We start from the raw sequence: 12856 nt of genomic DNA, 5'->3' as shown, positions 1-12856 counted from the left end.
TACAAAAGAGGTTTGTTCAAGTTTTAAAGAACTTTGTGAGAAGGGACAAAGAAAAAAATGAAATCAAGTTCCATGACATTATTTGAAGGGACTAAAGATCAAGATTGTTAGAAGTAAAAAGAAGGAATAAGAATCAAATAGTTTACAAAAGCTGCCTTCTGGGATGTTTTATGAGTTCCCAGTCTAGCTTACTAGCACTTCCTGGTACTTTCTATCTAATTACTAACTAGATCCAACTCTGTTTAGCTTTTGGGGGATATCAGTCAAGATCAGGTAATTGCTATCATCTGCTACAACATAGGTGGATCACATATATATGTTCCCCTATTACCAACAAAATGTGAGTGAACAAGCCATGACATGTCCCCAAATGGTTGTCTCTTAGGTAGTATCAGTCAAAAGGCACCATGCCACTATTCCATCTTTCTTTCCTTAATGCATTTTCTTTGGTAAAAAATAGTTGTAGGAAACATGGAAAACTGACTGATGGAAAATAACAATATCTTCACCTTTATAAATTTCTAACTGCATACTAAAAGCCTTATCTGGAAATACTTCAACTGTGAATGCGGCACTAGGCAAATCCCTTCTTCTCTTTCCCTTGAATTAACTACTACCCTCTGGAGATAAATCTGGCATAAAAATAAACTTTGAATATATGAACCCAGATGAGTTCGGCTGTTTATAGTATCTTTCTTCCAGTTTTGGGCACTAGTTCTGCTCATGATTGCATCTGTGATGAAAGAGAGCTGTCAAAGATCTAGTGAAATCCTGCTTTCATCAACCTCTGTTAATGGTGACTGTCCATTTCTTTCTTGAACATTTTTATTTCTCCCATTAGCCCTCCTCATCTGTAATGTATGGATGATAATGCTTTCCAAGAGACCCATTGTAAGAACTGTTGTAGTACTATGTGTGAGCTACTGGCCTCTAGTGACTTGATGGCCCATAATCAATCAATCAATCAATCAATCAATCTTAGAATGCTTAATAAACACTTTCATGATCACTGATTCCTCTTTTCACATGTAATGCACTTCATTGGTAGGTAAGGTTAGCTGAGGGTGATTCTTCCCAATTTGTCCTGCTAAGATTTACTAAACATTTGATGGCAACACTCTCTTGTATACCTTGTGTGTCCTGTAGTTTTTAGGGGCACTAATTCCCAGCTAAGCACATATCAGTTTGTAGCCTGAATCACTTTAATAGCACAAAAACATGATTAATTAACACTAAAAAACCAGACACATGTGACATTCCATATATATATATATATATATATATATATATATATATATATATATATATATATATATATATATATATATATGGAATATGCCTTCCACACACACATATATGTATATTCCTTCTCACCACACTGAATTTTTTTCTCATAACGAGTGGAGCTAAGAAAGGTGTGAAAAGGATAGTGCTAACAATGCTACCAAAGATAGGGAGCAGACAAAAAGTGCCCTCAGTTAACTATGGTGGTCTGGACTCAGTTGTCCACTGAGAGCAAGATGCCACTGTGCTCTCCAGCTGTGACATTTTTCTGCCCTCTCACTACTAATCTCCCCTCCATATCAGGTTCCCTTATGGCATAACTCCTGTCCTCTTAGAATATCAAGAAAAAACACGGGAGCCTAAATTCTGAGTTCTGGGATTTCCTTAAAAATCCACAGCAGCGCTATTGCCTTTGGTGCCATTGTGTAGGCTGACTTCCTGCAAGGATTGTGCCCCGTGAGCTGCCATGGTCCATTTGCCAGGCCCCTGTTCTCCAGCACAGAGGTATAACCTTTCACCATCAGTCAGTGAAAACTGTTGATTCCTATCAGGGCCTTCTAGTTCGGCACCGTTTAGGGAATGGTGCCTCTCACGCTGTACTGAGAATGGGAGGCGTGAATGGCGTGGAGTGCTGTAAGGGGAGGGTGCCGGTGTTTCATCAATAAAGGTCGTAATCTCATCACGGAAGAAGCAAGCACTGGAGCCAGGTCCCCGAGCCATTCCGGCTTCTAGAAACTGCCGTAGTGTAGTGAACTCATCCTCAGGGGAATGTCGACGATGATGGTAGCTACGGAGCTCTGGAGGCAGGAAACTGGAGGGTCCTCCATGTTTGTGTGGAGCAGCTACCCGAATGTCATCAGATGAGGACCACTTGTGAAGGAAGGAAGGAGTCGAACGATGGGAAGAAAAGATATTGGTTTCATCGTGAGACATCCTCCGGGAGATAGGAACCTGAAAGGAAAGTTAATGGAGAAACAGCAACTGAAGAATATAGATTGTTCTCCATTGATAGAAATGTCCAATAGCTTAAACATTTTAGGAGTCTAAATGAAAGAAGGAAATCTGAGCCACCTAGCATATTCCTCCCTTCTCTTTATATAACAAGTCCCAGATGGTTCACAGGCAGATATCATAAGATATACATTGTAAAGTGTTTAAAGTAATTAAGTTTGAATTGTCTTTAATCAAATGTTAATACTATGAAACTTAAAAGATTCTCAAGAATTTGTTAATCACTCCAATGCCTTCCCACTAATTGCAAAGATCAGGTTTACTTTTTCCTATGCAGTTAGACTGTTAGTATATCTGTTTTTTCAGCATGCAAAAACGATCTCAAGATGGAGAAGATCAGAGAAGGCTCCTATCGAATACATTTGCTTTGAAATGTATTGTTATTTGAATTTCCTAATTGTTCTTTATTTATGTCAGAGGTTCCCAACCTTTTTGGCACCAGGGACCGGTTATGTAGAGGGAGGTTTTTCCGCGGACCGGAGGGGGTGTGCTTTTCTATGCTGCCTGCATCCTGTGGATGGGGCTTTCCTTGTTTGTGCGGACCGGTTGCTGGCAGGCAACGGACTGGGGGTTGGGGATCCCTGATTTATGTGAATGTAACAAACAGCATCCTTTGCTCATAATGCTGTTTTACAAAAATGTTATTCCCTTCCTGGTTCCTTCTTTCTTTCTTTCTTTCTTTCTTTCTTTCTTTCTTTCTTTCTTTCTTTCTTTCTTTCTTTCTTTCTTTCTTTCTTTCTTTCTTTCTTTCTTTCTTTCATTCATTCATTTTACCATACATGCTTTCTTATATTATATATTTGTGGAAAAGGGGGAAAGTACCTTGTTGTACCACCATTCTCTAATGGCGCTTTTATTCAAGAGCTTCATTTTGCAATCCATAGTCTCAAGGAATTTTACAATAGTCCAGATGGGGTCCTTTGGTGTTTCCCCAGATACACCTTTTCTTGGCATAAAATTCAATTATAAAAGGAAAGCTGGAATAGCCATCACATCCACATTACTCTGGAATGTTAATCTTCCAATATGTTCAATAATTAGAGGAGCAGCTCCCCAGTTCGACTCAGTTCTACATTTTTAAGTAGAGCGAATAAAGCTTCTACTGTATCTCCCTGCAGTGCTACATCAAATGCTCATCCCTAAACCTCCAAACTGTTTTTCTCCCACGATGTTCACTAAACACACAAACGTGAATTATTGCCTATAGCTCAGCTGCTTGGAGGAAAATTGTGCCATATTCCTACAAGAGATGTAGAAACAGATGGGAGGGTGTGTGGATTACAAACTACAAATTAAAAAAAAGGCTCTATATTTAAATGTCCCCCTCCAGATGCTCATGAAAAAAACACCCATAATTATCACATAGCAGTTTGGCATCAAACTGGGAATACTCTTTGTCTGGTTAGTTACTAATGCCCCCTTATGAAAACAACTAGCTTAGAAAACAGGTCAACTATGTATATTCATTAAACTAATAAGTTTAAATGCCTCTGTATTCTCAGAAATAAAAAGTCCCATTTAGCTTTTAGCATGTCTCTAATTATTAAGTAGATTACAGATTACAGAATAAGAGTTGGAAGGGACCTCGGAGATCATCCGGTCCAAACTCCTGCTCAAGCAGGAGACCCTATACCATTCCAGACAAATGGCTATCCATTGTCTTCTTAAAAAGCCTCCAATACATTATAAAGTCAAAAGCGGAATCTAGTTTTGGAGTTAAGATCAATGTTGTGTATTTTGAAGTTCTACTTAGAACAGAAGATCTTCAGTTCAAATCTAATTAGCCATAACATCTACTAAGTGTCTCTGGGCCAGTCTCTCCATCCAATTTACCATATTAGCTTACTGTATTATAAATTTGTCCCCAAATACAATGGATGATGAGTTGTTGCAATACAGTACTTTGAATCTAAGAAAACATGGTTAGACGACACTGACCTGTTGTACATGGACTGATTCAATCTAACAGAAGACCATGTGCATATATTTAGAAGTGTAATTTTTTGTGTGTGTGCATCAGGTTTCTCTCCTGTTCTTTGTTTATGCACTCATGGTGATGTACAAAGTAATCCCTCTTCCCACTTTCCTCCACAATAGCAATCGTCAAGTAGACTGGGCTGAGACCACCCAGTGACTTCCATAGTTGCAGGTGGACTAGAATCGTCAGTTCAGTATTTTTGCTAACAATGTTGGCTCTTTATTCATATGGTAGATGTAACACTCAGAGCAAGCAGCTTACCTGCAAATAATGTACCCTGTCATGGGGCAACAGCATATGGTGCACCGGCAGCAGCTTAGCATCCCTAGGATCCTGCTTCATGGCTGTAGCACCATTGGCATTGAATCTCACCTTGCAGATCCTCCCATCTCCATAATCATCACCAGCGCCATCTAACGGAGAACAGAGAACTTTAAAAACCCTTTCAGGGACACCTCAGTCCTCACCATAGAGAAATCACACCTGCACATTAGCATGGCAGGGTATTATTTGAAAGTCATTGTGGCTATGACATGTTATTGGTTTCCAAAAATATTTTACCCACCTAGGGTCCTGAGTCTGTATTGTGCTGTACTAGTCCTGCACTTCACAGTACAGACATGCTTTTGTTAATAGCTTGCAATAATTAGCCCATGATATATTCTGATCTCTTTTTTCAGTGCTGTTAAAAGGTATGCTCTGTATGCTAAAGAGGCTGCTGAGAAATCTAGAAATAAACAAGCTAATATGCCGGATTGTGTTCAGTTCCTTGATTTCCTGCTTAAATGGTCATTCTTGGGTAGAACAGCTGGAGGTAATTCTTGTCTTGTTTGTTTCAAATGTGAACTTTTTTTCCTACTAGGACTAATGCTGCAATTTCACTGGATGTCCAAATCCAGCCTAAGAGCTGGTTGTGGAAGATGCCTATAGGCTCAGCAACATTCATAACCTTTAATCAGCACATGCAACTCAGCAGTTTGGGGAAGGATCATGGGATGAAGCTTCAGACAGAGGCAGAGGCCTACAATGCCCTAATCTGGTACTGATCTAATAAGAGCAGCAGAAATGCAAAGACAGCATTTCTGCCCCCAGTCTTGTAGTAATCTAGTAGTTGTTTAAAAGCACACAACTAATGCATGGAGTTAAGGGCAAAACTGATAGTTGACTCAGTATACAACTACCTGCAGGGTATGTGCTGGGAAAAAATTGAAATAAGGATTATGTCTTGAATGTGATTAGAATCACATTCTAGATTAGAACTCTAATGTTAGTTACCGAAAAAAGCACCTGTGTAAATTTGATCTCTCAGATATTTTACCTGAATATTAGCTGATGTCATCTGATCAACTGATATTCCACAATTTGATTTCAGTAACATCTTGGTACCAGACTGTTTATAATTGCAGAAATGGACTGGTCTCCAGGCTTCTAGGAATAAGAATTTACTCTCTAGACCAGTGATAGAGAACCTTTTAGAGACCGAGTGCCCAAACTGCAACCCAAAACCCACTTATGCATTGTCGGGTGCCAGGTGGGTGTGGCCCATTGGCTGGGCGTAGCTGCGGTGGTAACGGCAGACTGGGTGGGACTAAAAAGTTCAATCAATCAATTCCAACTTTGCAAGATTTTTTTTTACCACGAGAAGTTGAAATTGACTGATTGATTGAACCTTTTTTTTTTTTTGCACACGGCGATGGAGGCCTAAAGCGAAAAGGTTTTATAAAACCCAGCTGAAGGCCTAGGACTGGGGCAACGGCGCGCGTGCCCACAGAGAGGGCTCTGAGTGCCGCCTCTGGCACCCGTGCCATAGGTTCGCCACCACTGCTCTAGACCTACCACCTTCCTTTCCCTGTCCTGGATATGGAAATGACAGGGTTGGATAAGAAAACAATTGTGCATATCACGCTGAAGGGGATGAGTATAAAGATTCCAATAACTCTTGCAAACTGTTAATACTGCTAATTAGCCTTCATCCTTAAAACTAACAAAGTAAGGAACTATTTTATTTTCCTCTGTGGAACACATTGCAATTTTAGGAATTATTTAAGTTGGTACTCTGTGAGAATTAATACAGACACATAAACACCATCTAAAATATGCAAATTTGCAACAGATAAAAAGATACCTGCTCCTCTGACGAATCTCCTGACAGGATACCTAATTCTGGTTGCTGATCTCATACTTCATACCTTTGAAGCTTGTGATTACTCCCCCCTCTCCACAGTATGAGACTTCCTCAATATATTATGCAAAGACTGAAGTGGGTAGGTTGCTCACCATCTTCCCCATCATCTTCTGACATTATTGCTACACATTGTTCCCAGACTGTCCGGACATCTGCCCGGTAACGTTCACAGGACCAGATGAATGATGGGAGTAGCAGTGTCTGCACCATGGAGCACCAGAGCACTGCCAGCACCATCCAGGTGGGAGCAGTGTCATAGCGTAGGCTGAAGAAGCTGACCACCTAAAACAAGGAGAGATAAGAGATAGTGTGGGTAAAATACCACAGTTGAGCTCCCTGTTCATGACAGAACACTCCAGAGACTATCAGAAAATTTCTCAGACAGCTAAAACAGGAATGCTACTCGTATTGTTCTAACATTCAGAGAACTGATAAACAGGCTTTGCAAATGGAACATTCCCAAAAAACAATCAGTCTAACACAATTAAACATAAACATGTATTGTGGCAAATGCAACTACCCTCAAAGCACTTTAAATATCATTGCCTATTTTCTACTCCAGCATTATGAGGGAAGAGAAATGCTCACATATATTTTTTGGCGAACAGCTTCCTGGCTAGTTCACCATATGCAGAAGCTGAAATCGTACAGCTGGAAAATAATTTCAGTACGCACTGGCTATTGTCTTGCAACTCATTACAACATTTTAATTATTTTTTAAAGAAGATACTGCAAATTATTGCTATCATCAAATAAACAGCAAGAGCTGATCAAGTGACAGCAGCAAAGGGCCAGCAAAATTGCCTTACAGAAAAGCCTAATAACTCAGTGACTCTGGTCCTTGGACTTTTCCTGCATTCTTTCTTTATGAAAGAAATCTGCACTTTTCATTTGTTCTGCTGGATTCAATCATTATCTCTATGGAGAAAATACTGTTTTCCCCTTAGCATTTAGCATGTGTTGGTTGTTGTGAAAATTAAACAATTGTGCATTATTATCTCAAATGATGTATGGCGCATGATTGCACAGATGTTACAAGCACCAGATAATGCTTGGGACCTCACCGGATCATTGCCTAAAAATAATCTCCATGGATATCTGTACCCTAAAAATGCTCTTGGTATTTTTAAAAAAATATTTTGTATTATTCTAAAATTCCAGTTAACAGTAATCTATTTAGTAATGTTTCCTGTAATGTTTGCTGGCATTTTTCTTTAATTATTGGCAGCTCTGTTATGCTGAATGAGAAAAAAAAATCAGCAAATGTGAATTGTGGCTGAAAATTCCAGAGATAAATTGAAATTGACAATTGCAATATTTTTTATTCTTACCACCCTCTTAAGAAGGAAGACCTTATTTCCTTTCACAGAAACAATGGGTGGTAAAGGAATTTTGTGCTTTGTTCTATTAAAAGTGATCTGTAAAACCATGGCATAAAAAAACACAATTCAGGTGAAAAAAATCCCTACAGCTATAAAGGATTATCTTTGCTCTATCTTTTGGCTGTCTGGAATTTCTGAAAAAATGACAACAAGGAGTATTTGGAAATAAATACAGGAATTAATTTTCTACTATGACTGAGGCATACATTCAGAAAAACAACCTGTCCATTTAAAAAAAATAGAAGTTCAAAAAAATAAAATCATAAAGCACTTATTATAGCATTTAATTTAGAAATCGGTCACGCCTGATTTTCTTAAAGCATCTTAAAGCATCCATGCAGTCTTATTAGCAACATAACTGAAGTGGATTTCTACAATTTTCTTCTGGGTTTTCTTTTACTTCTTTGTCTAACCAACATTCTTGGCATTGCCAGATACTACCTCTGGCCAAATATTTATCTTCTGCCATCTGCCAAGGTTAGCTGAGTGCTGCCACCTGCTCAGATTTGTTTCACATTAGCATTAGGATTTAGAATAGAGGAATTTCATTATTCCTATTGTTAAAGAACTGGTGATCTAGCACATCTCAATCAGGTGGTCTAGCAATACATCTGGATTTCCATCTAGCCCTGGTTTCTTGAACATATGTATAGAAATAAATAGCCCCCAAGATTCAAGCATTTTTGTCCAGCATGAATGAAACCACCAGACTTATATATCTCAAATACATACAGTGGATTATCAGTGATTCCCATTAATTCCCATTAATTAATTAAGATATGCTCTACAGCATTGCTGAGAGGAGATCAGAATGGTGTTAAAGACATTAAGACAGATTGGGCACTTACCCCCCAAAGCATCCCAGAATACATGTATTTCCTTTCTATCCACCCATGACATCTATTTACTTTTATAATGAAAAATAAATTACTACACTCCAGAACACAATTTTGATTAGAGCATCCCCCCTTGATGCTGGATGACCTGTCTTCCACGGATAAGGCTCTATGGTACCACATGTGGTGCCAGAGTCCCCAAAGTGAAATCCCCAGATCTCTCCAGAGATGGCCACTAATTATAATTTTTAACCAGACAGAAAAAACATGATCAAATATGTAGAGCTTAATATTACAGAATATCAAAAGAAATGTAATATTAACTATTTTATTAATTTGCAGTGTTACTCCTGGCCTAATCCTCAAAGCCATCCATGTATTACTTAGCCCCCCCACCAGCTCTCTGCCCCGCCAATGGGTATATAATTATAGGTTCCTTTTGAAATACTATTAAGGCATTTGGTATCTCCTTAGTGTAGTGCATGGTTAGGAACTGGACCAAAGGACACAATCTATGACTGATATACACAGTCCCTGAAGACTATAGGTGATTCTATCTACAGTAGTGACCAAAATTGTGGAAACCTTTTGGGAAAAGTGTATTTTTGAGGTTTGATAGCTAATAACGCTACTTTTTTGTAGTATCATAAAATTATATATCAATGGAAAGATAATGTAATCAAGAATGTAATGCAACAAAATTTGTTCAATTATCTGTACTGTATTCTATGAAAAGTTATAGCCAAATAAGCAGAAAAAGGAAGCACAACTTGCTTAGGTTGATATCAGGTAGCTTTTCTTCGTCTGATTGTAGCCAATGAGCATGAGTGTTTAGAGAGCCAATCAGATGTCATCTTGTTTTGGCAATGAGCCAATCAGATCACAGTAGGATTCAGTTATTGATGTCATGTATTGAAGCTGAGAGGAGGACATTTGTCAGTGTGTTATGTGATTGCTATCAAGTTGGTTGAGTTTTTTTGTGTTCTTTCATTTAGTGAGCTTGTAAAATGTAATAAAATTAAAGTAATGGTGCAAAGAGTTGATTGGTTGCCCAGAAAGTGATGTAAAATAGTATTATTAAGTGAACAAGGCTACAGTTATAAAGAAATTAGAAGAAAAATTGGTGGAAACTTAACTAAAGGTGGCATTTCTACTGTACACTTTTCCCAAAAGGTTTCCACAATTTTGGCTACTACTGACTCTATCTATCTATCTATCTATCTATCTATCTATCTATCTATCTATCTATCTATCTATCTATCTATCTATCTATCTATCTATCTATCTATCTATCCATCCATCCATCCATCCATCCATCCATCCATCCATCCATCCATCCATCAAACTTCTTAACCGTCCATCTCCCTCATATAGGGGCTCTGGGAGATGTACATTTTTTTGCCAGGAATGGCTAATTTTAAAGAGGTAATGAAAAATGACTTAGATTAGAAATATAATCCAAAATCCTCTTGTTATCATTCTATTTCAGAATGTGAAATGTCCTTATTTCAGGAAATGTCTTTGTATATGCAAGGTGGAAGAAACTGCTTTGTTAAAGTGATTTTGGTTATGTCAGTCCTAACAGAAATTAAGGATTCATAACTGGATTTATGCCTTCTAGAGACCATCCAAAACAACAGGTCAAAAATAGGAAGGGATATTTCTTACCAAAATGGGTACACCAGTCAGTGTGTCATACAGAAAAACAATTGCGCTGATGAGATTGGTCATCTGCATGGAAGTCTTAGCAGATTCAGATCCATCCAGTGACGATCTTCTTTTGCCTCTGACATCCTCTACTACGATGGCTGGCACATTGAAAGTGTTATGAACTGAAGAAGGACAAGAAGTATCTTCTGTTCTTTCGTGATGGCATCTATGATGCCTTTGGTGCGCCCATAAGGTCTGGTAGAAAGTAATACCCACACACACCAAGCCCATGACTATGCCTCCAAGAAGAAGCAAGCTGAAGCACACACCAAAGCCTAGGCCAATCTTACTGACAATAAACTGGCAGCCACTGGCATAGTAACGCTCTCCATTGTTATGCCAGCCAATGGATGGCAAGGTAGAAAGGATGAAGGAGACCATCCAGATGCCCATCACAGCATGCAGGGCCTGCTTCTTGGCATTGCTCAGCCGGTAGTTCACTGGCCATCTTACCATCCACATACGGTGATAAGATAAAGAGGCCACGGTGAAGCATGTGGCCAAGGCCAATGTATAATAGGTAGACACAAAGACTTTACAAATGCTTTCGTTCCAGTCATAGTCAGAAGATTCACGTCGCAGCTGCACCACGGCATAAGTTGTAAGTGGCACAGCAGCCATGAGAATGTGTGTCCCTGCCAGGAAGCAGAGCAGGAGCTCCAGGGGCTTGTGCTTCTGTTGCTTTGCTGTGATGCTCAAGATTATCCAGGAGTTGGCTAACAACGCAAGAAGCCCACAGGCCAGCCACCAAAGTGAGTTAATGTGCAGGGTAGCTTTGGATAGTTCCTCCATGGAGCTGCTGTCGCTTCCACGATTCATTGTACAGCCTCCTTCCTAGGATATGAATCCACCCAGAAGAGAGAACCTAATGATTACTTCCGTGGCTATCTCCTAAACAGGAGAGGGATGCAGAAAAAAAGTCTAGCTATTGCCATGAGGTGCATACAATGTTTTTCTTCACTCCTTGTTGTTCTTTTCACCTACATCCCTCACACTTTTTTTATTACTGTACATTGTTCTGATCCATATGTTTCTCTGACATGGATCTGATCCATCTCTTTTTCCTTTTGATTATTTTTTCTTTTTTTAAGAAAAATGTTTTTATTCCATAAAAAATTATTTGTATAGAGCAAAAGCTAGGAAATGACAACACAAAACTGAATTGCTCCTATTTGCTGTGAAGACATGCCTTGTTTTCAAGGAAAGTTAGCATCTTCAGTGAGTTGTAAGATTCCTATATTTTCTTAAAAGGAAAGACCAATATTACTGAACAGCTTCTATATAAGGATATTGTCCATCCTTATATAGGATGTAACATATTGTCCATCCCATATGATTTTTTGGAAAAAAATATAAGGTCCCCTGATATTACATGTATTGAATTGCTGATCTGTTTAATTGCAGATTTACTGTGGGCTTGGATAATAGTTTTTGGGTGTGCTATATATTTGTGCTATTCATTTTATAGTTCAGATTAATGCTGTAATTTCTTTTAAAAAATTAAGCTGCCTCCAAATATGTGTCAATTAACAGTGCATTTTAAGAGAGCTAAATAAATAAAGGATAATTTTTTTTTCCTGTTGCCATCTTTTCTTCTGTTTCTCCCTTCCTTTCTCTCTCTTCAAAAATTAACTTCTGTCAGTAATCTTACTTGATGTTGCCTCTCCAAGATGCATAAAAATTAAACAAAAGGTTCTCAGGGGAAAGGGTTGGAAGAGTTCACTTGGAAGCAGGATGAAAGTTTTGGCTTTTACAAGGCACCACTGAGCTGTTGATCAGAGAACTCCTGAATGAACACACACGACCAATATCCTTTGCTTTTCTGCCAGGCGCTTGGGCTGGCTATCCCCCAAATCTTGTCCTCTGGTTTGGAATCCATAGTTATCCAATCAACAACTGCAGGAAAGGTTTTCATTTCCCCACGTTCCTTGGCCAGTTAGAGTTTAGAGAACCAGCTGTACTGTAAAAAGAAGAAAAAGAAAAAAATGTAAAAAAAAAAAAAACACCAAGAAGATATCTTTTTCCTGTCTGTTCTCCTGCACTCACAAAAACCATTCCAATTCATCCACCCACACAAATGAGTAGTTAATGGAGAAGACAAACTATTGTGCCACAACACTGGATCAATACAACACTGAAGCCTACAGACTGAATTCAACCAGGTGCCAGGCATAAGGATCTATTGTAATCTGCTTCTTTGCACCCCCGGAAAATTCAAACCAAAACAGTTTTGTGAAAGCATCCAGTGAAGAGGAAAAGGGTCCTAACCTCTAATTCTTAAGTACCTCTCTCAGTCTTCTCCTAGACTGACAGGCAAGGCAAGCTAGTAGATTTTATGTGTCATGAAGAGTGGCAATTTTGGTCCATCCATTGCAGTGCTCTGAAAAGTCCTGCGCAAGCCTCTTTAAAATGCCCAGAGTACAATAGATTAACAGGGTTCAGCCAGGAGAACATTTTAGTCAATTGTGTT

General features: G+C 38.8%; 1 protein-coding gene across 1 annotated transcript in view; it reads right to left on the bottom strand.

Moving 5' to 3' along the window:
* LOC107285772 (prolyl 3-hydroxylase 3) overlaps positions 1 to 11205 on the bottom strand; it is a 43978-nt gene extending 32773 nt beyond the window's left edge. The window contains exons 1-3 of the mRNA XM_029283754.1: positions 10384 to 11205; positions 6551 to 6740; positions 4535 to 4686 (exon numbers count right to left, since the gene is read on the bottom strand). Coding sequence (XP_029139587.1) covers positions 4535 to 4686; positions 6551 to 6740; positions 10384 to 11205 — 1164 coding nt within the window. The remainder of the gene's footprint in view (positions 1 to 4534; positions 4687 to 6550; positions 6741 to 10383) is intronic.
* Between the last annotated feature and the right edge of the window lie 1651 nt (positions 11206 to 12856).

Source organism: Protobothrops mucrosquamatus, unplaced genomic scaffold, assembly GCF_001527695.2.
Source record: "Protobothrops mucrosquamatus isolate PMUCROS unplaced genomic scaffold, P.Mucros_1.0 scaffold212, whole genome shotgun sequence".
Taxonomy (NCBI): Eukaryota; Metazoa; Chordata; class Lepidosauria; order Squamata; family Viperidae; genus Protobothrops; species Protobothrops mucrosquamatus.
The sequence above is the reverse complement of the archived record's forward strand: the minus strand, read 5'-3'. Positions and strand labels throughout refer to the sequence as shown.